Below are 24,811 nucleotides of genomic sequence, written 5' to 3'. Positions count from 1 at the left end.
GAATCCTTTGACAGCTGGGTCAGGAATGTCCTCCCCCACCCCTAATTCCCAAGCATCCAGAGACTATTAGAAAAGCTTGGTCTTGTCATAATTTTCAGCTTTCTGTTCAGAGGGTTTGCCTCAGCAGCCGCGTGAAGCTTGGGTTTGGCGTCAAGTATTTCTCGGGGCCAATTTCCTTATGTACCTTCCCCTCTCAGTCACTCTGTAAGGCCAGTCTCTCCATGGGATGGAGGGTGTAGCCTGGTTTGCAGATCAAGGACCTTGATCTCGTGCCCCTCCACCCTACAGATGAGGCTGTTTGAGCATTCCAGGCAGCAGCAGGTAAACACATCAGAGCCACCAAACTGAAAAAGGAAAGGACCCAAAGAGTATTTGGGGGGGGGGTGCAGAAGAGCTTTAGGCTTTATTATCTAAAGAAATAAACATAACTAAAGATAATACTCCCAGAACAACAAAATGAAAGCTACCATTAAGAAATGCTTAACTATCTCTGTTTAGTGGGTATTCATTAATGCAGAATTTTGTCCAACTTGGGGAAACAGATTCTTTTTTCATTTACCAGAAACTTCTTGTTTGAGTCTTTTGGATATTCTTTTTTCATTCCCAGAAAGAATGCCCTCTCCTTGCAGCCCTAAGCGATTTTTCTAACGTCACCATCTAAGAGATGGTGGTTACATGGATGCTTTTGGTTTGGTTTGGTTTTCTCCTCTGAAAGTAATATTTACCCATTCATTTATCTTTCAACCAATAACATGACCATAAAAATAATTTATAATTTCAATAAGTGTTTCTGCTTCTATGACAAGAAGGGTTTTAAGTCTGTTTCATCAAACCAAAAGACAGGCAATCATCTTACTCTGCAGCAAGAGTTATTTGATCAGATCTGACATTCTTGACGACATTAATGCCTTTGACAGAGGCCTTGGAATGGCTTGAGAAAGGAGAATTTAGAGATTTCTTTTGTGATGATGAAAAAAAAACAAAAAACAAAAAACAGGAAGGACAGCTGTCTGTGAAGGAAGACTGGCATATGTTGCTGTCTTCAACACAGAGAAGTGCCAGAAGGATCAAAATGAAAGGCAGTGTTGCTTTTGAACCACAGGATGTCCGGCTGGGGGAGGCCTCGGGGATGCATCACCCATTATCACACAGATAGGAGATGCGGGAGGGTGCTTTGCCCAAGGTCTCCCAGCTGGTGAAGTGTAGAACAGGGTCTACACTACAGGGTCTACAGGGCTCAGTCTTCCTGAAGAGCTGGTGCTTTCCACCCCCAGACTTCTCTATGCCTCAATTTCCTTAGCTACCTCATGAGAGGGTGAATGTTATCCCCAATAAGGCCCAGGCAACAGTGATCCCATAAGAAGACAGTGCGGTGGTTGGAGGGCCGGCATACCTGCGGAGCACCTGGCAGGTGGTGGTGGGGGGGGGAGGGTTTTGACAAATCCAAACAAAGGACAAGTGGCACAGTGGGGACAGCAGACCAAGAAGCAAATGGGAACAGCAACATCCGGACTAGCGCGAGCATATGTAACACATGAGAAGCGTTGGGTGGGCCGGCGCCTGGGTTCTGTCTTTCTCCGTTCTACTTATCGTTTTTTTTTTAAGATTTTATTTATTTATTAATGAGAAACAGAGAGACAGAGAAGCAGAGACACAGGCAGAGGAGGGAGAAGCAGGCTCCATGCTGGGAGCCCGAGGCAGGACTTGATGCTGGGACGGGGATCACGCCCTGAGCCGAAGGCAGATGCTCAACCACTGAGCCACCCAGGCGGCCCCCCCCCCCCCCCCCCCCCCCCCGTTCTACTCATTGTTAAAGCACAAAAGGAAATTTTCGAAAGAAGCAAAGCCTGGCCTCACTCATAATCCTCTAGCATTCTCACAGCACCTCCTGGCGTTGGGGACAGGGTGGCGTGGATGCTGGGCTGTGCCTCCACCCCTGCACCCCTGCATGCTCCAGGAAAGAGCCTGTTGCCCACTTCTCTTCCACCATAGATGCACTTGCCTTCACTCCAAGGACAGAAATGATAGAAAATGAAGAAAGGCTAAGTGGTAAATCAGTCATAACCCACGTTCTGGTCCTTTCATGAATCTGGTCCTCACCACAAACCTGTTACAGGTCATAGGGGCAAGACTTGTTGTGTCGATGTTATGGCTGAGGAAATACTCAGGGAAAAGAAAGGACTTGTTCAGGTTCCAAAGGTAGAAGCTGGCAGGGATGAAGACAAGCCCGTATGAAGAGAGGGGATGCAGCCAGCAGTGACGTTAAGCCTGGCAGGAGCCTGTCACTGTTTGAACCTGATGGCTGGGCCATGCCCCAGGTGCCACCACATACATGGGCTGGCAGCATCTCAGTGTGGTTCCTACCTTCTAATTTAGGCTGCAGGTTGGCAGGTTTGGAGGAGCAATTAGGTTACCCTGAGGTCCTCGGATTTCAGGGGAACCAACTCACCAGAAACAAATTTATGAGACTGATATATCAGTATAAATTTATTAATTCATAATGAGAAATGATAATGGTGAACAGGATACTACTCATAATTATCGATTAATAAGGAACTTAAAAATATGAGTGTCTCTTTTCTTTTCCAAGGACAGAGAGATGAGCAGCAGATGATTTTTGTGGATTCTCTTCTAGTCTGGAAAGGAAGAAAGAATTGGGGAGGTAGTAAACTAGTATCCTGGGCTCTAAGATGAATGCAGGAAGACTTCAAGGAAGTTCTAGAATGTGGAGCAGTTTAGAGCATGCATAGAGCAGCTCAAATCCAGGTTCAGATCCTGGCTTGGCTACTTACAAACTCTGTGGCCTTGGTTAAATGACTTATACTTTCTAATCCTCAATTATTATTGCTTATCTGTAAAATGAGGATAGGAATAGTACTTACCTCTTATGAGGCTGAGGGGATTAAATGAGATGCTGCATGCAAGGGTGCTCCGCATAGAGGAAGCCCTTGGTAAATGCTAACTCTTTTTTTTTTTTTAAGGATTTTATTTATTTATTCATGAAAGACACACAGAGAGAAAGGCAGAGACATAGGCAGAAGGAGAAGCAGGCTCCAGGCAGAGGGCCCGATGTGGGACTCCATCCTGAGACTGAGGATCACGCCCTGAGCCAGGGGCAGGTGCTCAACTGCTGAGCCACCCAGGCGTCCCTAAATGGTAACTCTTTTAAAGCTGGATTTTTCAAGAGCAGGGAGGGAGAAATCAATCAAGATCCAGGAGTCCCAGAGAAGGGGCCTAGAAACTCAGGTATGACTAGGAAATGTGTAGAAAGAGTGTGCTGACTACTTCAGGGGATGAGGGTCTAATGGCAGAGCTCTTGGGATGGCAAGTAGGAGGAGACACACTACCCTGCATGTTGTTCAAGGTCATTGAGCCATGCTTGTCAGAGAGAGGGTCTAGTCCCTCCTTTGGATGGCAGGTGATGTGCATGGAGAAGGAGGCAGTCTTTCAGATGTTTCTATTCAAGCCTAGCCTGGGACATATGGAGTGTTGGCTAGGAAGAGCCCAATATCTGAGAGAGAGAAAGACTCTGAAAACCAAGGGACCGATTTGGGGAAAAGATCAAAGAAGCTAGAGGTCCAGATGAATGCCAATCCAGCAGGGCCACCAGGCCCAGGGAGGAGATTTTCTAGATATCAGGGTAGGAGAGGAGATGATTTAACCTGGCACCAGGCTGTCACAGTGCAGGCTAAGATGAGATTAAAAGCAAAGGCATTTTATCAGAAAATTCTTGCCAGCTGACAGTTTGACTGCGTGTTCTCCTAAGAGGAGGAAACAGTTGAACCCTTACAGAGAAAGGATTATGGCCTGGCACTAAGCCCTGCCCTGCCTGGAAGGGTGGGTGGTCCCCCAAGCTGGGACCTCCGAGGCTTCTCCCAAAGCCAGTGTGCCCTTCGTTGTCCCTTCATCCTAAACAGTTTTGGAAATGATGTGCGAAACCCACAGAAATGTGGAAAATGGCACGGCCACTCTAATCCCGTATGTTTGTGAATGGTTTCTACTGCAGCAAGAAAGATTGAAGCTAGACATTAGGCAGAACTTCAAGTAGGAAAGCAAAAGATAAGGTGACTGTAGGGACACAGGTAAATAATCTTGTTCCATAGCAACTTGATAGATGTCCAGAGCAGCGTCCTACACTACTGGCCATTTTGCCATTTCCATCACTTGTGTTGTAAGGACAAAATAGGACAATTGTGTCCTGTTTTTGGCAAGCATAGGCCTGACTGCCACAGGCACCGGTTGGCCATCAGAGACCTTTCCCCTGGTATGTGGTGAAACTGAGCCTGTGAGTCGCTGGGAGAATATCTTTCCCTGGAGATAGCTCCAACCAAAGAAACACCTGCTCGACTGGGATGAGGCAGGGCTGATCTGGCTGGGACAGGAGGAGGATAGAATAAAGGGACTTTCTAGTCACTAGGATACAAAATAGCCAGACACGGTCTCTTGTCCAGCTTCGGGGATGCACGGTGTGCACACCCAGTTTGTGTAGGTCACCATCCTGTGGCTCTCTGAGGGACCCAAGAGGAACTAGATGAGGTCTTTGCTCTCCAGGGAGCAATTGCTCTTGAGCTAGGAGCTAAAGAAGCACGACATGCCCAGATTACAGAAGGAAACCTACACTGACTGAACATCAGTCGGTGCCAGAGGCTTTCTGGACATTGCTCTATTAACCTCCCCGGCAGAATCATGTGGTAGGTATCCCCACCTTGCACATGAAGAAACAGGCGTGGAGAAGTCAGAGAACTAGCCAATGCCACACCGCAAGTGACTTGGTGGGTTTTAAACGGTGGTCATTCTGTCTGGTTCTTAATCTCATACTTGTTACATTCTGCTGCTTCCCAGCCCTTATACCTCTGGTATGCTTCTCTCAGCATCATCTTGAACTCAGAGCTTCAGAAACTATGCCATACAGAAAAGAACAATACTTCTGCATTTTAAGAACTCTAGCACAAGAACATAAAGGAATGATAGGTCAAGTTCAAGGATGGTTCTTTATTCTGAAGTCATATCCTTGCTACTTTTTTGTATTTTTTTTGTAACATTGTAAGGAAGCCAAATGATACTTTTGCTTTTTTTTATTTTCTTATTTGAACAAAATAGCACATTGGAAATCCTAAAAAAAGAAAAAGACAGTTGCTTCTTATATAGAGCTTGCTGAGCATTGTACACACATTCCTACCTTAATTCTCTCATACAGAGGAAAGCAACTTGCCCAAGGCCATACAGCAAGTCAATGGCAGAACCCAAGTTCAAACCCAGGCAGTCTGGCGCTGAGTCTACACCTATACCTGCTGCGGTGCGGCCCCAAATTATGTGTTGGCCAACAATGCCTGCAGCCTCCTATGCTCTGTCCTCTCAGAGACCCCAAAGGCACTCATACCCCAGACCTGGCTCCCACCTGGCTCATGGGCTGATGTCTTTCTTGAGTACACCTCTCCAGCATGTGTGGCTGTGTGGCTCCTGACAGTCACCACTGTCCATTTGGGGATGGTTACATATCCAGACCACAAAAAGACGGGGGCAGCATGGTTCCTTAAAGAACAAATCCATTTTCTTTCCTGAAAGTCTCCCCTGCCGGGATAATGGGTACACCCCAGCGGTGGCCAGATCCCTGCCACTGTTTCTGTCCTGCCAGTGTGGAGCTTTGGGCTATTGCCCTTGCAGGGCCTTCCTGACCTGTTCGGAGTCTGCAAGGTCTTGAATGTTCTTGAGCCTCCCCTGTGAGAGCGCTCTGCAAACGCAGGGCTCCTGCCAAGCAGCCATCGCTACTTACGTAAAGATGAGGAAGAAATTTCCCCCTAAGGAAAAGCTAGGGAATGCTAAACACAAATTCGGGACAAAGATTCCTTTGAGGAGATAAAGAGGAATATGCAGGGCATGAAGGCTTCTAATGGGCCATTTCTTGAGCTGGGTACAAGTACAAGTGAATATTTTTCTTTATACCTTACATATGTCACTCATAGTTGCATATATAAAATGGCTCTATAAAAGAAAAAAGTAAATAAAACCAGATTTTACTAGGCTGTAAATACCAAGTGTTGTCTGTACTAGGCTTGTGATGACTTTGGGCAGTATTTCTGGAGCTTCATCGCAGGGTTGGGTGCCATGAGGGCATCAGGTGTGGGAAACATCTTCTCTTAGGCATGATTACACAAGCACACATAAAAGGTGAGGAAATCCAAGGAGCATTTAAGTACACAGTGAGTTCTCTGTGCCTGGGCTAGAAAAAATATGCATTTGTGAAATTGTGTGCTGCATGTTGGGGAAGTGACAGGGAGCAGGGAGAATATCCTTGACCTTTGATTTTGCTATGAGGTCTACCTCTATTTGTGAGAAAACACAATGCTCAAGAATGTTAGGATTCCAGTGGCAAGAAGATGTCATTAGTCAGTGTGGCCAGCTTGGGAGGCTGTGAGGGAGGTGTCCTAAGGAAACTTCTAGATAAGGCTTCCCTGGAGGACTGCAGGCTCTGATGTGCCCAGGTGCTGAAGTTCTATTGTGGGGTGGGCTGGGAAGGGGAGGTTTCCACATGGGCCGTCTGGGGACAGTCTGCTGAAGCTGTTCTGTGACCAACCTTGAGTGAGCGCCATGCTATTGTGGGCCTGGAGATGGGGCAGGCGCGCATCCAGAGGGGCACTGTGGTTCCTTTGACAGGAAACCTCCCCTGGCAAGTCAAACCAGCCAACACCTTTTTGGAACAGCTCTGAGACCAAAACCTGAAATCTCTGAGGAGCCAACAGGAGACAGAATAACTTACTCTCTCTGGGCCCTTGGGAGAGGGGAGGGAGAAGCATCTGTCACAGCCAATGAAGTCAGGGCTGCTTCTGCAAGGGGATGAGCCTGGAAAGTCACAGCTGCCTTCCTCCAGGGGTTTCTATTCTGAGACATGGCTTCCAGCTTGGACAATGGAGGTCAAGGAGCCGTGGGCTGGGACAGGTGCTGGCATGGATTCGATGATGTAAGGGAAGCAAGGCGAGGCTTCTGCTGTGTCCTTGAGTGTTGAGGGCAGGGAAACCAGAGTCCAGCCACCGAGCAGGGATGGTGCAGTCCATACTGCGCCCGAGGCCCACGGAGAGGGAAGGGAAAGTGGAGAAAGCTGAGCCTCTCCTTTCTTCTAGCTGCCAAAGCATCTTGCTCAAACTGTCCATGTCATGAGAGGACACAGAGGTCTGGAGAGAAGCGTGCCTAAGCTTATACCAAACGGTGCAGGCCGAGGCGAGATGGGACCTTGACTCCCAGACTAGTGCTCTTCCCACCGCCTTGAGTAGCATTTTCTAGCCTGCCTGGAGAATCAGCACAGAGCAACTGTGTTTCCAGGACTGGCCCTCTGCACACTCAGCTTTCGCGGGTGCCACCTGGGAGGGAGGACACTTGGCTCCCCTGGCTCAGTGCCTTTATTCTGACCATCTACCGCCACCTTATTGATTCAAACACGGGAGAAAAAGAACTGTTTTAATAAGGGCTGAAAAATCTTCAGATGTGAGGCATGTTGTTAGCTTTTGTCTGTAAAATGCCTTGCTTCTTTGTCTCAGAAGCACTTTAAGAAAGGCTGGCAGAGTTCGGGCTAATGTAATGCAGTTGGTCAGGCCTTCCCGGGGTTGCTTCCCGCCTGAGGAGCCCTTCAGCCTTCCAAACCTCCTAGCAGGGCCTCTAGCAGTCACTGCTCTAATTCCTTTCTGTGCTCTAGCCTGTGCAAGAAAGGAAAACAGCCTCCCCCCGCCCCCACCCATGCTCCTCTCCCTGCACCTCCTCCTCGTTCCTTTCTCCACCTTCTTGCCAAGGGCCACCGCCCAAGCCAGCCTCTGGTAGGGCAGCATGCACCTAGGTGCCCTCTCCCAGTCCTCACGCAGCTCTTCAGTTACCCCTGTCCTGTCCAGCTCCTGGCGGTGGGCAACGTGGCCTCGCCTGAGCACCCCGGGAGGTCACTCGCCAATTGGAGTCAGCTCCCTTGACAGGGGCTGTGTGAATACAGATGCCGGTATCCTGCCGGGTGCCCTTCTTTTTACTCTGTCCTAATAGAAAGGCTGTATTTCCTTCTGTGGCCAGCATACCCGTCTATGAGCTCATTTTACCTTTCTCACTCCCTCTGAAAGGAGGTACTCACCTTCCCATTTTGCAAATGAGCAAACTGAGGTACAGAAACATTAGGTGTCTTGCCCAAGTCAGCCAACTAGTAAATTGCAGAACCAGGGGCCTCATTCCGCTCCAGCTCTCTCACTTGTGAACGAGGATGCCATCCGTGTTAGGATAACAGTAACCAATGTCGGAAAGCTCTGTGGTGGCTGATACCCCAACACTTTCTCCGTATGACGGGAGCTGTCTATACCCCTTGGCACGGTCCCCAGAATATGGGAGATAAGCCATGATAATCTCTCCAGAAAGTGTCTATGGGCCTATAAAGTTTCTGAATGTGGAGGTAAATTTTGGCCTGTATGAAATCACGTGCATTTTCCTGGGAAGAGAGTTCTTCAAAGGCGTTGGGAACTGGGAAAGATTCTACAGGACTGCAGGCAGGCAGACCCAGGTAACTCAGGCTGTTGAGAGAAAAAGGAAGAAAAAAAGAAAGGCGAGGCATCTGTCACTGATTGGGTTCTCTGGGAAGCAGAGTCTGAGTTGAGGGTGCTGAAAGTTTATTAGAGGATGTGCTTGGGATCAACACCCATGGGAGGAAAGGCAGGAACACAGTAAGGGGCAAAGGGAGAAGTCCAAGTGATGGAGGCCCAACAGAAGTCTCAGCCAATCCCAGGCAAGCTCTGGAGTCAGAATGACCTATCAAACTTGCCCCACATAGGGTAAAAGTGGCTGAATCTTTATATCCCTACCTCAATCAATAACTGGATTTGGACAGCCCTGGGAATGATGTTGACTTTGGGCCAACGAGCTCTCTGCAGTTGAGCCTGTCCCTGATGGAGCTGATGGGGCTGATGGCAAGGGCAGTCTCCAAAAGCATGGCCAGAGCTGGGCAAAAAGTCATTCCTTGAAGGAGGGTCTGGGAGCTCCCCTCAGTACTTCTGCCTTTGGGAAAGTAGGAGAGATTAAATGATGTCCATCTATCCATCCATCCACCCACCTGTCCAGCCATCTATCTTTTCATTTAACATTTATTAAACACGTCTTATGAGCCAGCCCACTGTGATAAGCACCGGTGATAAAAAGGTGTACATGGCATAGTCTAGTGGAGAGAGACACATCAATGAAAATAAGACTAATAAGACCACAAAATGGTCATTACTGAAATAGAGGCAAGTGCCAGGAATTATTAGAGCATATTGGAGGGTGGGATTGACTTTTCCCAGGGGCAATGAAAGAGTTGACAAGGCAGAGAAAGGAGGGGTGAGAGAGTAGGAGCATGGAGAGGAGAAGGCATTTCAAGGCAGAAGGAGATCACATGAAAAGCATGGTGGCTTGAGAGCGCATGGTAGATTTGGGGAGAGTTTCAGTGTGCATGGAGTGGGTGGTCACTTGGTAGAAATGTGGCTGGAAGGGAAGGTTGGGGATCATGAGTGCTCCTGAGTCCATGCCTGTAGACTTTATCTCACAAGTTTTGGAAAATCACTGATGCATTTTGAGCAAAGGATTGATATTAAAGTATCTGCATTTTAGGAAGTCAATTCTGATAGCAGGGGTGATAGGATGGAGTGGTCACTGGAGCCCCAAGGGAGTCATATATACGCCTTGTTCCACAGGCCCCTATCATCCCCCAAAGCACAAATCAGCTTCTGACATAAGCGACCCTCTCTGATGTGACATTGAGTTCCAACACATAGGACATTCTAGTCTGGGGCACATGTAATATTTCTCTGGGCAACTACTTATTCCCCCAATTTCCTAAAGACTTTCATTTGCCATGCTCACATCCTGTGGTCTCATGTGTGGAATAACCTCTGTGGATGCCATGGGTCCCTATATGGATATTGGCCTTATGTCACGTGGGCACAACCAAAGCCTTCTCAGAACTCTCTTGTTTTGGTGCCACCCACATTCTTTTTACCTTCTCAAGTGGGCATCCCAACCTTGGAAAGATTTTTGTGACTAGCATCTCATTTATGTCGTCAGTGACCCTAACTTTCTCCACGCTAGTGGGCTGCCATTCAAGGAACCTGTTTCCACAGCTGGATAATGAGCCCAAGGTAGCTAAGATAACCAGGATCCCTCTTCTTTCTCCTCCTCCCTTCTTACAAGAAGGTATGCAGGTCACAGAGTGAATCCCATTCATGTGATTCCTGTCCAAGTGCCAGGCTGCTGGAAATCTGACCCACTAGGGACAGGAGCTCCATGATGTAAGGTCAGCCCAGCAAACTCTAGACATTTAAGGGTCACAGCCAGTGTTTTGAGAAGAGTGATATTCTGGACACTGGAGCAATAGACTTTCGGTTCCATATGAGACCAGGATTGAAGTAAATGGTCTCGGTTGAAGTAGATGGTCCTCCCAAGCTATGACAGCTAGGATGAACATTCTAACCTCTTTCCTTGGACCATTTTTATAGATGGGGTACAAAGAGGGAAACAGAGGCTGGGAACATTCTTTTGATGCTCAGCCATCACATAGAACTTTTAAGTACTCAGGCCTGCATTGCTCCCTGACAAAGTGACTAAAACACAAACCACACAAGGAGCACTGGACAAATGTCTGCCTAGGGCATGCTCCATCTTGTGGCTGGTACAGTCAAGGGGCCTGCCTGTAGGTGGTAAATACATGTACATTCCTCAGAGGTCACGGATTCCATGACTTGGTGACCCCCAAGACCAAGGCCCTTCCCTGTGTTGTTTCTCCAGTGGGTGGAGAACAAGGGTGGGAGGAAGACTCAGGAAGCCAGCTCACCTTCACTTGTCTCCCTAAAGAGTAGGGGAGTTAGTCTGGAGGTCTGGGAAAGATCATGAGGTATGATGGAAAAACCGTACTGTTTGGGCTTTGTGAAGGTTGAGGTAGGCTAAATGTTGAGAACCTCTTCCGCATAGGAATTCTCCACGCTGTTTTTCTGGGGATTCATTTGGGAGCCATGCTGTAGGTTTCCAGCTCAGAATACAGCCACCACTGCTGTCACTATTTACCAAGGACTACTCTGCTCCAGGCACTTATACTAAGTTCTCTGCAAGCTATATTTATTCCTCACGGCAGATATGCAAAGGAGTTATTAGGATGTCCGTTTTGTGGAAATAGAACCACAAAGAGGTTAGGTAACCTGTCCAAGGTCACATAGTAAGTAGCAGAACCAGGATTCTAATCCAGGTCTTCCTGAAACCAAAGCCCATGGTCTTTGCCAGCCGCTGTATAACCTTAAACTTTGCCTTATTGATGACAGCAGTTCTCCAATAGCCACCTTGTACCACACAAATCTGTGAAGAAATTGTAGGAGGGAAGGCTAGGACAAGGTCTCCTTTCTAATACTTTTCATCATATGCTTGGGAGGGCCACAGTCTCTCAGGTCACTTTGCATAGAGGTAGGCAAAGGCAGGGTTGGTTATACCAGCTGGAGAGCCTAAAACCTTGGAGCTGGTGGGCCTTGCTGGATTGGCCTTGGCACCAGGAATCCAAGCTCTGGGAAGAAGTAAGGAAACTGACCCAGAAGGAAGAAAAGAATTACCCAAGACCACAGAGCTAGTTAGAAGCATTAGCGTGTGTTGGTGTGAGAGTGTGTGTATGTGTGTGTGCATATGTATATATGTTGGAGATGACAATAAGGAATCTCCTAACTCCCAGGTCCTGTAAATGAGCTCAGGAGAAGGCCTTGGAGTCTGTCTATATCCAGAGGGGTTGGACCACAAAGAAGGCTATTTTTAAAATTTGTTTTAGCTTAATACAAGTAGTTTATCTGGGACAAGGCAACTCCAAGAAGTGCCAATGTAGGAGTGGGAGATGAGACACAGAAGAGAAGGAAGCCAGTACATGTTCACTAATGATCAAGTCACTGCTTTGGCTGTTGGGTGTCTTTGGGAGATGATGCAGAATGTGCTTTGGATTATTCCACTCAAGGGACAAGGAAGCTAGGGTATTTATCCATCTACCTTCCTCACCATCAGCTGAGTACTACTATTCGAGGACATCAACTCCCCAGAACCTCTCATCAAGCACACTCCAGCAATAAAAGAAAGCAAAGGGCTGTTTTTAAAGGTGTCTGTAGCCCTGAGTGGTGGCCAGGTTTTTAAAGAATCTGGAAAACCTTTTGGGGTGAAGAGGCTTGGGCATTATTAATACCAAAGACAGTCTGTGGAAAAGATGGGTGAGACTGAATGGTGCCCCCTGGAGGCAGATTGTGATAGGAGAGGGAAGAGCTATTTCTGTGTGCCCTGTGGAAAGAATAGGAGTTGAAGTCAGGTCTTGAAAAGAACTTCTTGATGATATCAGTGGAAAAAAAAACTTATCAGATATCTAGAGCTCATTCAACTATACGACTTGATTAATGGCCATACAAGTAATGATGGAGCAAAGAAACATGCCCAAGGAGGGTTTCCTTCAGGAATTTGAGTCTCCTTATTGGTAGGGCCAGCTAAAGAGCTCTCCCTTCTGGAGGCGATGAGGCCAAGGAGTGCTGGGAGGATAGATGGAGATTGAGTGAAAGGATTCTTCACCATCCTTGGTTATTCCAGTACCAGGAGGCTCCAAGGTTGGGTAGAAGCAACAGGAAACAATCTCTGGTGTGATTTGGGGCACCTTACATGAAGGCAAAGCCTTAGAAGAAGAAAGCCTGAAGATTGCCTGGCTCTCCAACCAGGGCCACCCTAACTCTTGAGCCCCTGCTCCTTACCTGTAAAAAAAGGGGAGGGGGAACTAGAGGGCTGGACTAGATGATCTTAGGGTCCCTTCTAGTCTTGATCTTCTATCTCTGTCCACTGTAGGGGCCATCCCTACGGCCTCTGCACTCCTTGTAATTTATCCGTCAACAAGTATTAACTGAGCTCTCATCATATGTCCAGCATTAAGTGAGGGGCAGGGATAAAATAGAATATAGACCCTGGCCTTTAGGGTGGGATAGATGGGGGAAATCAGAGTTAACACTTATTGAGCACTTGCTCTGTGCCAGACAGTGTGCCAGACACCTTACACATGCTGACTCCTTTCCCTCTCACCACAGCCTCATAAAATAGGTACTAGTACACCCACTACCTGGATGAGGAAACCAGAAGGGGGCTCAGAGAAAAAGCGACTTAACGGAAGCCACACGGTGGTAGAGCTGGGAGTTTAGCCACAATACTTCTCCTCCTATGAAAGAAAAAGGGACTCTCTAAGCACAGCTCTTAGTGGGCTTAGAAGCAGAAGAAGCAGTTAAAGCTGGAGTCACTTAGAAAGGCTTCATGGACAGATGGCTTAGCCCTTGGCCTTGAGCAGGGGCAGAACTTGGTGACTGGCCAGGGAGGGGAACAACCTGAGAGTACTAATTCTCCAGCACAGGCTGGGTGTGTGGCTTCAGCTGGCGGGTGTCCTCTTAGAGTAGAGAGGTGGGCAGCACCTATGGTCAGGTGCTGCTGGCTCCATGGAAGGGGAGGAGCAGCCAGAAGCCAAAAACTGATGCTTCCCTAGACCCAGCAGGGAAGGGCAAGCACCGTCCTTTTCACAGCCCCAGCCCCAAAGAGCGGACATCTACCCAGCCTGGAGGGGCTTTGTGTCCCGGCTAAGCCTGTATCACCCCTCTCCCCTCCAACAGTCATTGGGGTGGTGTAAAAATGGAGCAGGTCCAGTGTAGGTCAGCTTCTTTCCAGCTGCCTAAGCCACTGGCCAGGGAACTAGATCACTGATAATGATGACAGTTAACACTTAAATATAGCCACGACCATGAGCCAGGCACTGTTTTAAGAGCTTTAGCTAACTCAGACCTTCCAACTGGAGGTTGGTACTGGGGTAGGTACTAGTATTGTGCCCATTTTCTAGATGAGGAAACAGAGGTACAATGAACTTTCTTACGTAGCCTGTTCAGGTTCGCACAGCTAGTAAGTCAGAGTCCAGATTCCAACCCAGGTGGTCTACTCTTCCCTTATGGGCCATACTGCTTCTAAGTATAGCTGCCTCTTCCCTCTGCTTGGGATACCCTTGCCAACTCAGGTTCTGCTCTTTGCCTGAAGCTCTCCCCCTGCCAAGGTAGCCCCTCCCTAGAGGTGATGGCAGGGGGCCCCTCCACCAGCCCCCACACTAGAAAGGCTCGCTGTTGCCCCAAAGGCCAGGCCAGAGTGCTCTCCTCACCCCCCGCACCCACATGCACCCAGTCCCGCTCTCCCCCAACCGAGCACCGTTGCCTTTTGTTCACAGTGATGGCTCCTGCGCCCAGGCCGGTGGGGGCATGGAGGACTCCGTGGTGGCAGCGGCGGCGGTGGCAGCCGGCAGACCCAGTGCCCATGCCCCGAAGGCTCAAGCCCAGGAGCTGCAGGAGGAGGAGGAGCGGCCGGGGGCGGGGGGTGCCTCCCCGAGGGCTGGCCCCCACCGCACGGCCTCCCCCGGCCGGCAGCAGCCTGCCCTGGCGACGGCGCTCTGCTCCCACGCCCCTAACGCCTCCGATTACGAGCTCTCCCTTGACCTAAAGAATAAACAGGTACCCAGGGCCTCCAAGGGGGGCGGGGAGGGTGGTGAAGGGGCCCTGCCTCCGGGGGCTATCCAGGGTACCAGGGATCTCCCCACTTGGGCACACTTCTGCTGCAGGTGCACTCCTTTCCCACTAAATTGAGCTAAGTATTCTGCGGTGCCCTGTAGCCCAGTTTGTCAGGAACCAGCCTTTACATGGCAGGGGGCACACCTTTGCAATGCCAGGCCCTTAGGCAGTGTATTCAGGGCTCTGTTCCTCTTGCCATGTTCAGGAGGCCTAAATAGCCACCCCCCAAACCTCACCGCAGGTGGCCCACTGTTCCCTGGGGAAGCCCCTACCTCCACCTGCTGCTTAGAAGATATAGCCTCATTTTCATGCCCCAGGTATAGGCACACATAGGTTCAAATGAGATGCAAAGACAGTGGTCTCCTCCAGGGAGATTGAGGATTCCCAATATTAACCAGAGCTCCCCTATTGTAGAACAAATTCCATTCGTGTATGTGTGTGTGTGTGTGTGTGTGTGTGTATACTCATGTGCATATGCTTAGAGAAAGATATCATGACTAGATACTGTTAAGAAGGAGGACTGAGGGACACCTGGGTGGCTCAGTGGTTGAGCATCTGCCTTCAGCTCAGGTCGTGATCAGGGGTCCTGGGATCGAGTCCTGCATTAGGCTCTCCACAGGAAGCCTGCTTCTCCCTCTGCCTATGTCTCTACCTCTCTCTTTGTGTTTCTCTTAAATAAATAAATAATTTTTTTTAAAAAAGAAGACTGAACTTGGATCCACAGACATAAGATACAGTCCTTAGTCTTGCTCTAGTTAACTCTGTGACTTTGAGAATGCCAATTAAGCATTCTGGACACTGGTTTCTTCATCAGCAAAATTGAGAATTAGACCCTGAATCATCTCCAAGGTCCCTTCTAGCCCTATAATGTATAGGTTCTAAAGAACCATCGTTTAACTCAATGGCCAAAGTGAATCTTTGGAAGGAAAGCTCTTGGAAAGGTCACTAAGACTGAGTCAGGCCATACCAACCTCATTTCTTCCCTTCAGCATCAAGGCCAGCTATTGGTGGAACATCTGGCTGTCAGTAGAGTATTTAACAAAATCTCCCATGATATGTATGTGGACAAGATAGGAAGTAGACTAGATGACAATATAGTCAAGTGGGTTGTTTTCAAATAGAATTCTCAAAACAAAAATAAAATGTTGATTTTTCCATCAATGCCAATTCCTGGGGAGTTAAGTGGTGTGCTGTCGTTGGTCCTGTTCAGTTCAATCATTTTTGACAAGGCACTAATTTCTGCTGACACCAAGCTGAAAGAGGACAGCTAATATCGTGGTGATAGAATCCAAGATTTTGTAAAAATCTCATTGAGACCTAAAGATTTAAATGAAAAAGTCTAAATGAAATAGAGAAAAACATCTAAAGTTCTCTTAGCTTTGAAAAGCTCATAGCATTAGCATAAGATGGGCAGGCTTGGTCCTGGGAGAAAGACCGTAGGGCTTTAGTTGATTGTAAGCTCAAGAGGAGTCAATAACCAGTAAAACAGCTGCCAAAGAAGTGAGTACAGCTGCTTTCACCGAGGGGTGGATAAAGTCCCCCCACCGATAAGGGAGCAGCTGGCTGGAGCCCTACACTAGTTCCGGTCAGGGCTCATTTGGAGCCTGTACTTGATTCTTGGGGCTTCATTTAAGAGGGATGTAAGAATCCCAAGGATTCCAAGGTGCTCCTAAGAAGGAAAATAGGATTGGCTAGAGTCATATGGAGAAATTGTAGACATAAAAACAAGTTTTAAATATGGAAGAGCTGGCATGTAAAAAAGGGATTAGATATATTTTCTATCATTCTAGGCAAAAATAGTGGTACTAATGTATGAAGTCTACAAGAAAGGAAGCTTTTAGCTCAATTAACAATTAGAGCTGTTAAAAATATAGAGTGCCCTGCTTGGGAGGTAGGGAGTTTGTGTTACCGGGAATGCCCAGGCAGGGGCTGGCAGACAGTCCATCTGGAACACAACAGTATGATGTGGGTGGTCAGTTGGCCCAGATAAGAAGTCTTCTCAATTCTGCATGACTGTGCTTCTTGAGGACAGAGACCATCTCTTAACCATCCGTGTACCCTTTCCCCAGCATCTAGCAGAGTGTCTTGGACATACTAAGAGCTCACTGAATGATTAATTTTTGAATAACTATGATGCGCAAAAGAACAAGAGAGTGAAGTAACAGGGAGAAAAAAATAGTCCGGGGGCACCTGGGTGGCTCAGTTGGTTAAGAATCTGCCTTTGACTCAGGTCATGATCCCGGCATCCTGGGATCGAGCCCACTCAGCGGGGGAGTCTGCTTCTTTCTCTCCCTCCCTCTCTGCCCCTCCCCCCACTTGTTCTCTTAAATAAATAAATAAATAAATAAATAAATAAATAAATAAATAAAATCTTTTAAAAAGAAAAAAAAATGGTCTCTACTTGCTCCTGCAAAGAGAGTGCAGGTCAACTTAAGGAGCATCTAGTCAATAAAACCAAGGGAAAGCTGTGCTTCAACTTGGACAGGAGAATTAGTTTAATTCTGAGTGACTAGGTGGCATATGGAGAGTTGTACAGGGTTTTTTCATTGGTGTCATGGACCTTTTTGTGGTGGACATCATTCTGATAGACAGGTCTGCATGTCGGGCCAGCAGGAGTGGGATGGGAAAGGTGAGAGTTGGTAGAGGACGTGCCAGGGGCGTTCATGCTGAGTGCACCAGCCTCAGGGAACAGCCCACCTCCCCTGGCTGGGGTATCTCTCTAAGCCAAGCTAGGGCTAGGGGTGGGAGGAAGACAGGCTGGTGAGGGGCTAGAGAAAAGTGATTAAAAATACAGCACACGTTTATAAGAGACTGAGTTCAGCTCCTATATCTTCTGCAAATGAACTGTGTGATCTTGGGCAAGCTGCCCAAGATTAACTTCTCTGGGCCTCTGTTGCCTCCTATCTCTTTGGGGCTTTGTAAATGCTGTTCCTTCTGCCTTTACTGCTAACATTGCTGCTCCTCATCTAGCACTTGGCCTCAGTTACTCTTTCTTTTATTTTGGGACAGAATTGTGGACAGAATCCTCCTTCCTCCTTCTGGCAGCTTTCCTTGCCCTTGCAAGGCTGCAATGAATGTCCCTTCTTGATGATCCCCTAGCATCCAGCTGTTCCCTGTCGTAGCCCTTCAGTTCTATATCCTCATTCTCCATTCACTTAACTCCTCTTTGAAGGCAGGATACATGACTTATTAATCATCATTATATCCTCAGTGCCTGACACAGTGCCTGGCATAAAGAAGATGCTTGAGGATGAAAAGGGGAAAATACTAAGTGAGTTGAAGAGGGAGAGGTGCATGAAGCCTGGGACCAGGACCTGACCTTGCTTTAGGTTTCTTTATTCTTTTTGTTGTTGTTGTTTAAATTCAATTTGCCAATACATAGTATAACACTCAGTGCTCATCTCATCACATACCCTCTTAATGCCCGTCACCCAGTTACCCTATCCCCCATCTACCTCCCTATCAGCAACCCTTTGTTTCCCAGAGTTAGGAGTCTTCGAGATCTAGGATTTAATATTCTGATTCTGTCAGTGTCCCCAGTTGCATGAATCCTTGGACAATCATTATCTTCCTAGTCCACCAACCTTCCAGCCATTCCAGAATCCCAGGCATTTTCTGACTCTTCTCTCTCTTCCCTGGCATCTGCTCCACCCCAAACCCCACTGATGCTACTGTACTTAACTATTTCCCGAATTCCTCCCTCTCCTGCCCAGCCCACTGCACCCCCCCAGGGTAGGCCACAATCAACTCTTGCCTGAGCCCCTGGGGAAACCACCACCGTGTATAGGACAAAGACTTCTCCAGGTTCTTCCACCACCAGATGCAACCCCACATCCTGCCCCGCCCCCACACGGGATTCCAGCTGGTCCCATTTGCCTTTCTCCAGATTTCAGTGCTGTCATTTGCCTCTGGGCCTTGATGTATCTTATTTTCTCTGCTGGGAACACTCCCCACCTGTCCCTCCATCACACTTCACCTGGGAGGTCTCTACTCATACTTCAGCATCTCAGCTCAGCATCCCTAAGCTTGGGTGTGTGCTCTCCCTGAGTGCCCCACCGCTGACCCTGTGCCACCCGAAAACCGTCCCACTCCTAAGGGCAAGAACTATGTCATTATCAGGGCTGTCATGGAGGTGAGCAGGCTGTGCACAGGACATCTCCAGGGCCGGGGGTTACTGCCATAGTCTGTGTAGGTGTAAGCGCTCCCTATGTATTAGATGTTACGCTGTTCTCGCTGCACTTTTGTTTCCCTGCACCCAGAACAGTCCCTGGCACTGGGGACATGCTCCATGTTGGAGCAACACATGAATGAAAGAACAGACACATGAACGAATGAACGAACGAACAAGTGAATACAGGAGCTGGCCCCTGGACTTCCAGTTACCCTAGCCACCAGGGCCTCTTCCCAGCTTCACACAGTGGGGAGGTCCTCTGCTCCCTCTGCCCTCAGTTCTGTCACTTCATCTCACAGCAGCCCTTGGGGCTACAACCTAGGTGGACCAAGAGGGAGCATGCAGGTCCCTTTGGGAGGGAGGGGGTCCTCCAAGAAAGTTGTGTGACAAGGATACACAGGGCACCCGAGTGATTTCCAGATTCATTCAGGCCCTCGAGGGGGTTTGTATCCTGTTCTGTGCCCCCACTGATTGGAGCTCACATGGGGTGTCCAAATGGCATTGCGCTCTGTGCTGTCCAAGCCAGGGGGCCATGCAGCTGTGGTCAGTAGCATCCGCCTCAGTCATGTTCTCTATTTGGACAGCAGCCCCTTCTACAGCAGATCTCCCAGACGCCAGCCTCAGGGTTCGCCTCACCAGGGGGTACCTGTCAAGGGGAGAAGTGGTGGTTATGTTTCCCACTCTCTGGGTCTCAGCGTCCTCATTTGTGAAACGAGGGGTTGTCCCAGAGGATCTAAGGCTCCTCTGAAGCTGAGAGTCCTACCAAGGATATGGAGCGCACCAGAGGGCCAGCCCACAGAGGATGATGGTGAAAGGGACACTCATCAGGGAGAGTCCTTCTGTCCACTTGCATCCAGTTCAGGGAACGATACTGCACAGCTGCCCTGTGCAAGGCCTGGGCCACCACAATACAGAAGATGCAGTCGCGGACCTCAAGGAGCTCACTCCAGTGGTGGGTGCTGACATGTCATCAGCACTAGTTGGCATGAACAGCTCCAACTATGTGCGGGACAAGGTGCTAAGCATTTCCCATGCATTATCTCACCAGATCTGCACCATATCTCGGTGAGCTATTCCCGTTCTAGGAAGGAGGAGACTGAGGCTTAGTGATATCATCGAGTCACTCAGCCAAGGACACATCCCTAGATGTACATCCCTGGTGCAGCCAATACTGGGACTCCACAGTCCTTGGTTTTACCCAGAGTCTTCCACAGTCTGTTCATCACAGAGGAGCGAGAGGTTCCGAGGAAGTGATGCACAGGGCACTGCGGGAGTGCTGGTGACAGCATGGAGCCTGATCCAGGGTTCAGAGAAGGCTCCCCACAGCAGCAGCTCTACCTGAGACAGTCTCTGTGACCTAGGAGCAGCTGATTCATAGCACCCCTCTCACCTCCAGCTGGCTAGAGTCAAGAGAGGTTCCCAAGTGCAGCCCTGCTCCCAAGGCAGGACTCCGTGTCCAGCTGTGTCCAGCACTTTCTGTACTTTGGACAGTGGACAGGGAGGTGGGCACACGGAGAAGACGCAGAGGTCACAGCCTGCCCCATGCAGGCCAGCCTCCTCCAGGGATGCTTAGCATCTCTGAGCTTGAGCACCCCCCCCCCTCCTTCCTGCCCTAGACTGTCTGCTCCTAAGCCTCACGTAAACCTTCCCTTGCCAAGTTCTACAGGCTCATTCCACGTAATGCTTCAACATTCTCAGCTGGGAAATCTTGGATCAGAGGAAATCCTTGCTCACATGTGAAAGCCACCGCCCCCTCAGCTCCCTCCTTCCTCAACCCTGCAGTCCCCCAGCTAGTTGCTCTCTTCCCCTCCCCCGGACTTGGACTTGGCGGCCACCTCTCTGAGGCCCTCCTCCAGTTCAGCTGCCACAGCAACCTGAAAAAAGGGAGTACGTTCTAATTAACACTGAGAGGCTCATTAGATAGACAAAGCCCCCCCCCACGCCCCCCCCCCTCTCCAGCTCCCCTCTACTGCTTCTTCTGGCAGAAGCTGAGAGATTGCTCTCTTGGGAGGAGGCAAGGCTACCATTACCCATGATTCATGGGGTTTAGAGAGAAGTGAGCTGAGTTGTCCTTAGGCCCATGGGCCCAGAGACCCTTCCCTCCCTGGGGCCACCCCCCACCCCCACTCCCATATCCATCTCTCTTAGCTCTCTGACCTGGCCCTGGTTAAGAAGAGAAAAGAGTTAGGGTGATCAGGAGGGCCTGGCTGGGTGTACAGAGCTGACCTGGGACACTGCCAAGTTCCTGAGCCCTGGGGTGGGGGGGTGGGGGCAGAGGGGGGCAAGAGGAAGATGCAGCTTTTGACTCCAAGCCCAGATCCAGAAGAGAGCCTAGATTTTTATTTCCCCTGGGGTACAGGGCAGAGCTCAGTTTAGTTCATGTCTGCAAACATTTATTAAGCCCCAGACAACTCTGTCTCGAGGCTGGGCACCAGGAATGTAGAGACAGATAACACCATCCTGCCTGTGAGGTACAGTCCGTGGGAATCCAGAGAGCATTAAGGGTGGGCTGCAAAGCATGGGAAAGAAACATTGGGGGACAATGCAGGCTGGAGTTGCGGCAGGCATGAGGCTGAAATAAATGGGAGATGGTTGTGTTAAATGCATTGGAACAAATGGAGAATATCCAACAACTGAATTCAAATGCCCTAGTAAGCAGATGCTCCTTGCAGGCTCTGTGCTAGGTGCTGTGCATGGATCGGAGGCCTCGAATCACTTATGCTCTGCTGGAGTCAGGATTGGTGGGGTGGAGAGAGGGAAGGATGGGTTAGATGAATATCACAAAGATGAATAGAGAAAACTGGGTGTCAGAGAGATGTAAGAAACAACATTCTCCATGGGCATCTGAAGCGGGGAGCTCCCTGTCTGGTTGGGAGACCTAGAAGGCTTCCTGGAGAAAACACAATTGAGGCAGATCTTGAAGAAAGGGGAGGATAGTGCAGGCTGAGGAACAAGGCTGAGCAAACACTCAGAGCAGGAAAGCCTAGTGTGGGCTGGGGGAGGAGCAGGAGTCCATCCAGTGTAGACATAGGCTTGGTGTAGTAGTAGAGGATGGGACGTAGGCTAAGGTCAGATTGTTCAGGGTCAGAAAGCCAGCAGGAAGCGTTTATATTTATTTTGGGCAATGCTCTCAAGCCACTGAAGGCCTGTGTTCAAATCTGCTCTCCGAGAGCTTGGATTAGGGTTATGCAGACTAGGGTGGATGGTAGATTTAGGAAAGGAGCAGGGAGGCAGTGGGGAGGCTGCCAGCCAGAGTGGTCCAGGTTGGGAGCCAAAGATAGCCCCATGTGGCAACAGTCTGGTGGAAAGGTCAGGATGATGCAAAAGGTATTGAGGGTAGAGGCGTGTGGAATAAAGGCTTTGAGGCTGACAGATGCAGAGGCTGGGGCTAGGAGAACCCACGGACAAATGCAAGTTTCCCAGGCTGTCGAGAGCAGAGCAGCCAAGGTGCTGTAGGCAAATAAAGAAATCATTGAGAGCTGGTTCAAGGAGTGGGGGAAAGGCAGTGGCTTTGCATAATGAACAGAGGGATCTATGGACTGTTGGAAATGCGATTCTAGGATCAAGCCTAAGAATGGAAATTTGAGAGACATTCACATAATCATCATTGTCTTCATATAGCTACCGCTTACTGTACACCGAGTATGTGGCCAGTGCTATATGAAACAATTCAATTATAACAAGCTACAGAGTCAGCAGGATTAGCTTCATTTAACAGATAAGAAAGCAGAGAGTCAGAGATGTTAGGAAACTTGTCCAAGGTCAACCAGCAGGGAAGAAGCAAGGCTGGGACTGAGGATCTCCCCTAAGGCTTGTTCATCAGTCCATTAAAGTAGGATGAAGTTATGATAGTGGACAAGGTTCTCACACAAGAAGTAAGAAGACACTAGCCTTCAGGACAACCGTAGAGTTGCTACAAGGGCTCTGCCTGAGATAGCTTCCCTCTTAATCAGTTGTTAATTATCAGCTACAAGAGACTGCTCTGATGATTTCCAACACAGAAGTGCATAGGAAAATAATTCCAATGTGTCTGCAGAGTGGATGGTGGCTCACATATGACTTGTAACTGGCATGCTTAGGGGTTTTGTGGTCAGAGTATTGGATTAAAAAGTTGTATGGAAACAGATGACCAAGGTAGACTGGGTCACAAGAGCTGAGGACAGGGTTTCAGAGTGATAAAAATACCAGGAGCTGCAGAAAACAGGGAGGAGGAAGGTAGGTTGAGGATGGACCATCAGATTTCATGATTAAAGGTCTCTGGGCAGCCCGGGTGGCTCAGAGGTTTAGTGCCACCTTCAGCCCAGGGCCTGATCCTAGAGACCTGGGATGGGGTCCCATGTCGGTCTCCCTGCATGGAGCCTGCTTCTCCCTCTTCCTATGTCTCTGCCTCTCTCTGTGTGTCTCTCATGAATAAATAAATAAAATCTTTTAAAAAAAAGATTAGGGAGGTTTTTGGTTTTTGAGAGTCACAAAAATAACTTTGTGATTAATTCTTTAATGTATTCAGTAAATATTCAGTGAAGGCCTACTGTGTGCTGGGCACTCTTTAAGCATTGGGGATAAAGCAGTGAACATGCAAAGTCTGCCTTCATGGGGCCTATAGTCTAGTGGAGAACTGGATGGAACAGATTCAAGATCTTTAAAGTCAAGTTTTGGGACACCTGGGTGGCTAAAGAGTGAGTGCATGCTTTCGGACCAGGATGTAATCCTGGAGTCCCAGGATTGAGTCCCATGTTGAGCTCCCTACATGGAGCCTGCTTCTCTCTCTGCTTATGTCTCTGCCTCTCTGTGTGTGTGTGTGTCTCTCATGAATAAATACATAAAATCTTTAAAAAAAAAATAAAGTCAGGTTTTCTTCTCTGCTTGGGTGACCTGGGGACATTGGCTCACAGAAGTCTCCTAGGCTTAGCTCAGTCAGCCTTCTGCCTCTAGGTAGGACAATACAGTGCCAGGGGGATGAACATCTTTCCTATTCTGGAAACATTTCAGGCAATGGATTTTATAGCTTCACTCTTTTGCCAATAGCATCTCATAACCTGAAAAGAATGCTCATGGGCCTAGTATTTCCCTTGAAGTGTGAGTAGGCCAGGTAGGAAAGAAATATGAATTTCTGCCTGGTGACAGTTTCTCCTGGCACTCAAGGAAGGTAAGAGGGAGACAGAAATTGCCAGAAGGAGGTAATTAAGTCAGCTCCCCTCACTCTGTACACTTCCCCTTGGAGGGCGCTCCAGTCTCTTCAAGGCCAATCTTCATTCCAGACCTCAGGGAGCCTGCCAGAGTTCTGCAGGGACAGTGAGCCAAGCTACAGTGGTCTCTCCCCTCTGATGTGATTTCTGCAAAAGCAGCAACAAAATGCCTCTGAGATATCAGAAATTTCTACGTTTCTCTGGAGATCTTGGGTACACGATAAAACCCCATTGGCAATTGTCTAATAGGTATGGTAGGCAGAAATCTGACAGCCTGAGATTCCTGACCCCGAATGTGCACATCCTATATAATCCCTTTCCCTTGAGTGCCAGGGGACTAGAAGGCATAATAGGCTATCACTCCTGTGATTACGTTACCACTCAGTTGCCCTTGCGTGAATCCAAAAGAAAATCACCCTGGGTGGCTTGATCTAATCAGGTGAACCCTTTATAAGAAGTTGAATCATCAGAGTCACTCTTCTGTTGGCCTCTAAGGGCTGAACTACCCCATAGCAGAGAATAGCAGGTATCTATAACTGAGGGCCTTGGCCTTAGAATCTCACCGAACTCTGCTGACAATAAGTGTGAAGGAAGACCCTGAGCTTTGTGTGAGATTGCAGTCCCAGCTGATGCCTTGACTTCTTCTAGGTGAGGTCCCACCTAGAGATGCCAGTTGAGCAGTGCCCAGACCACTGACTGACAGAGCTATAGAGAAGATAAGAGGGTGTTGTTTTAAGCTACTAAGTTTGGGGCAATTTGTTATGCAGCAGTAGATAACTGATACAGTTGGTATGGGTTTTTTTGGTTTTTTAACTTAATTTCAATTAGCCAATGTATAGTGCATTATTAGTTTCAGGGGTAGAATTTAGTGAATC

The 24,811-nt window shown here is 48.6% G+C and overlaps 1 protein-coding gene across 4 annotated transcripts in view; it reads left to right on the top strand.

Annotated features, from left to right (window-relative positions):
* The window catches only part of IQSEC3 (IQ motif and Sec7 domain ArfGEF 3), a 110,625-nt gene that overhangs the window by 41,566 nt on the left and 44,248 nt on the right, over nt 1-24,811 (top strand). For 3 of the 4 annotated variants that reach the window (XM_038576408.1, XM_038576410.1, XM_038576409.1), the window contains one exon: nt 14,243-14,522. The exons of the other annotated variant lie outside the window; for it this stretch is intronic. In XM_038576408.1, the coding sequence (XP_038432336.1) occupies nt 14,243-14,522 (280 nt within the window). The remainder of the gene's footprint in view (nt 1-14,242; nt 14,523-24,811) is intronic. 4 annotated transcript variants of the gene reach the window in all.

This window comes from Canis lupus, chromosome 27 (genome assembly GCF_011100685.1).
Source record: "Canis lupus familiaris isolate Mischka breed German Shepherd chromosome 27, alternate assembly UU_Cfam_GSD_1.0, whole genome shotgun sequence".
Taxonomy (NCBI): domain Eukaryota; kingdom Metazoa; phylum Chordata; class Mammalia; order Carnivora; family Canidae; genus Canis; species Canis lupus.
This window is presented reverse-complemented; position numbering and strand designations above follow the sequence as displayed.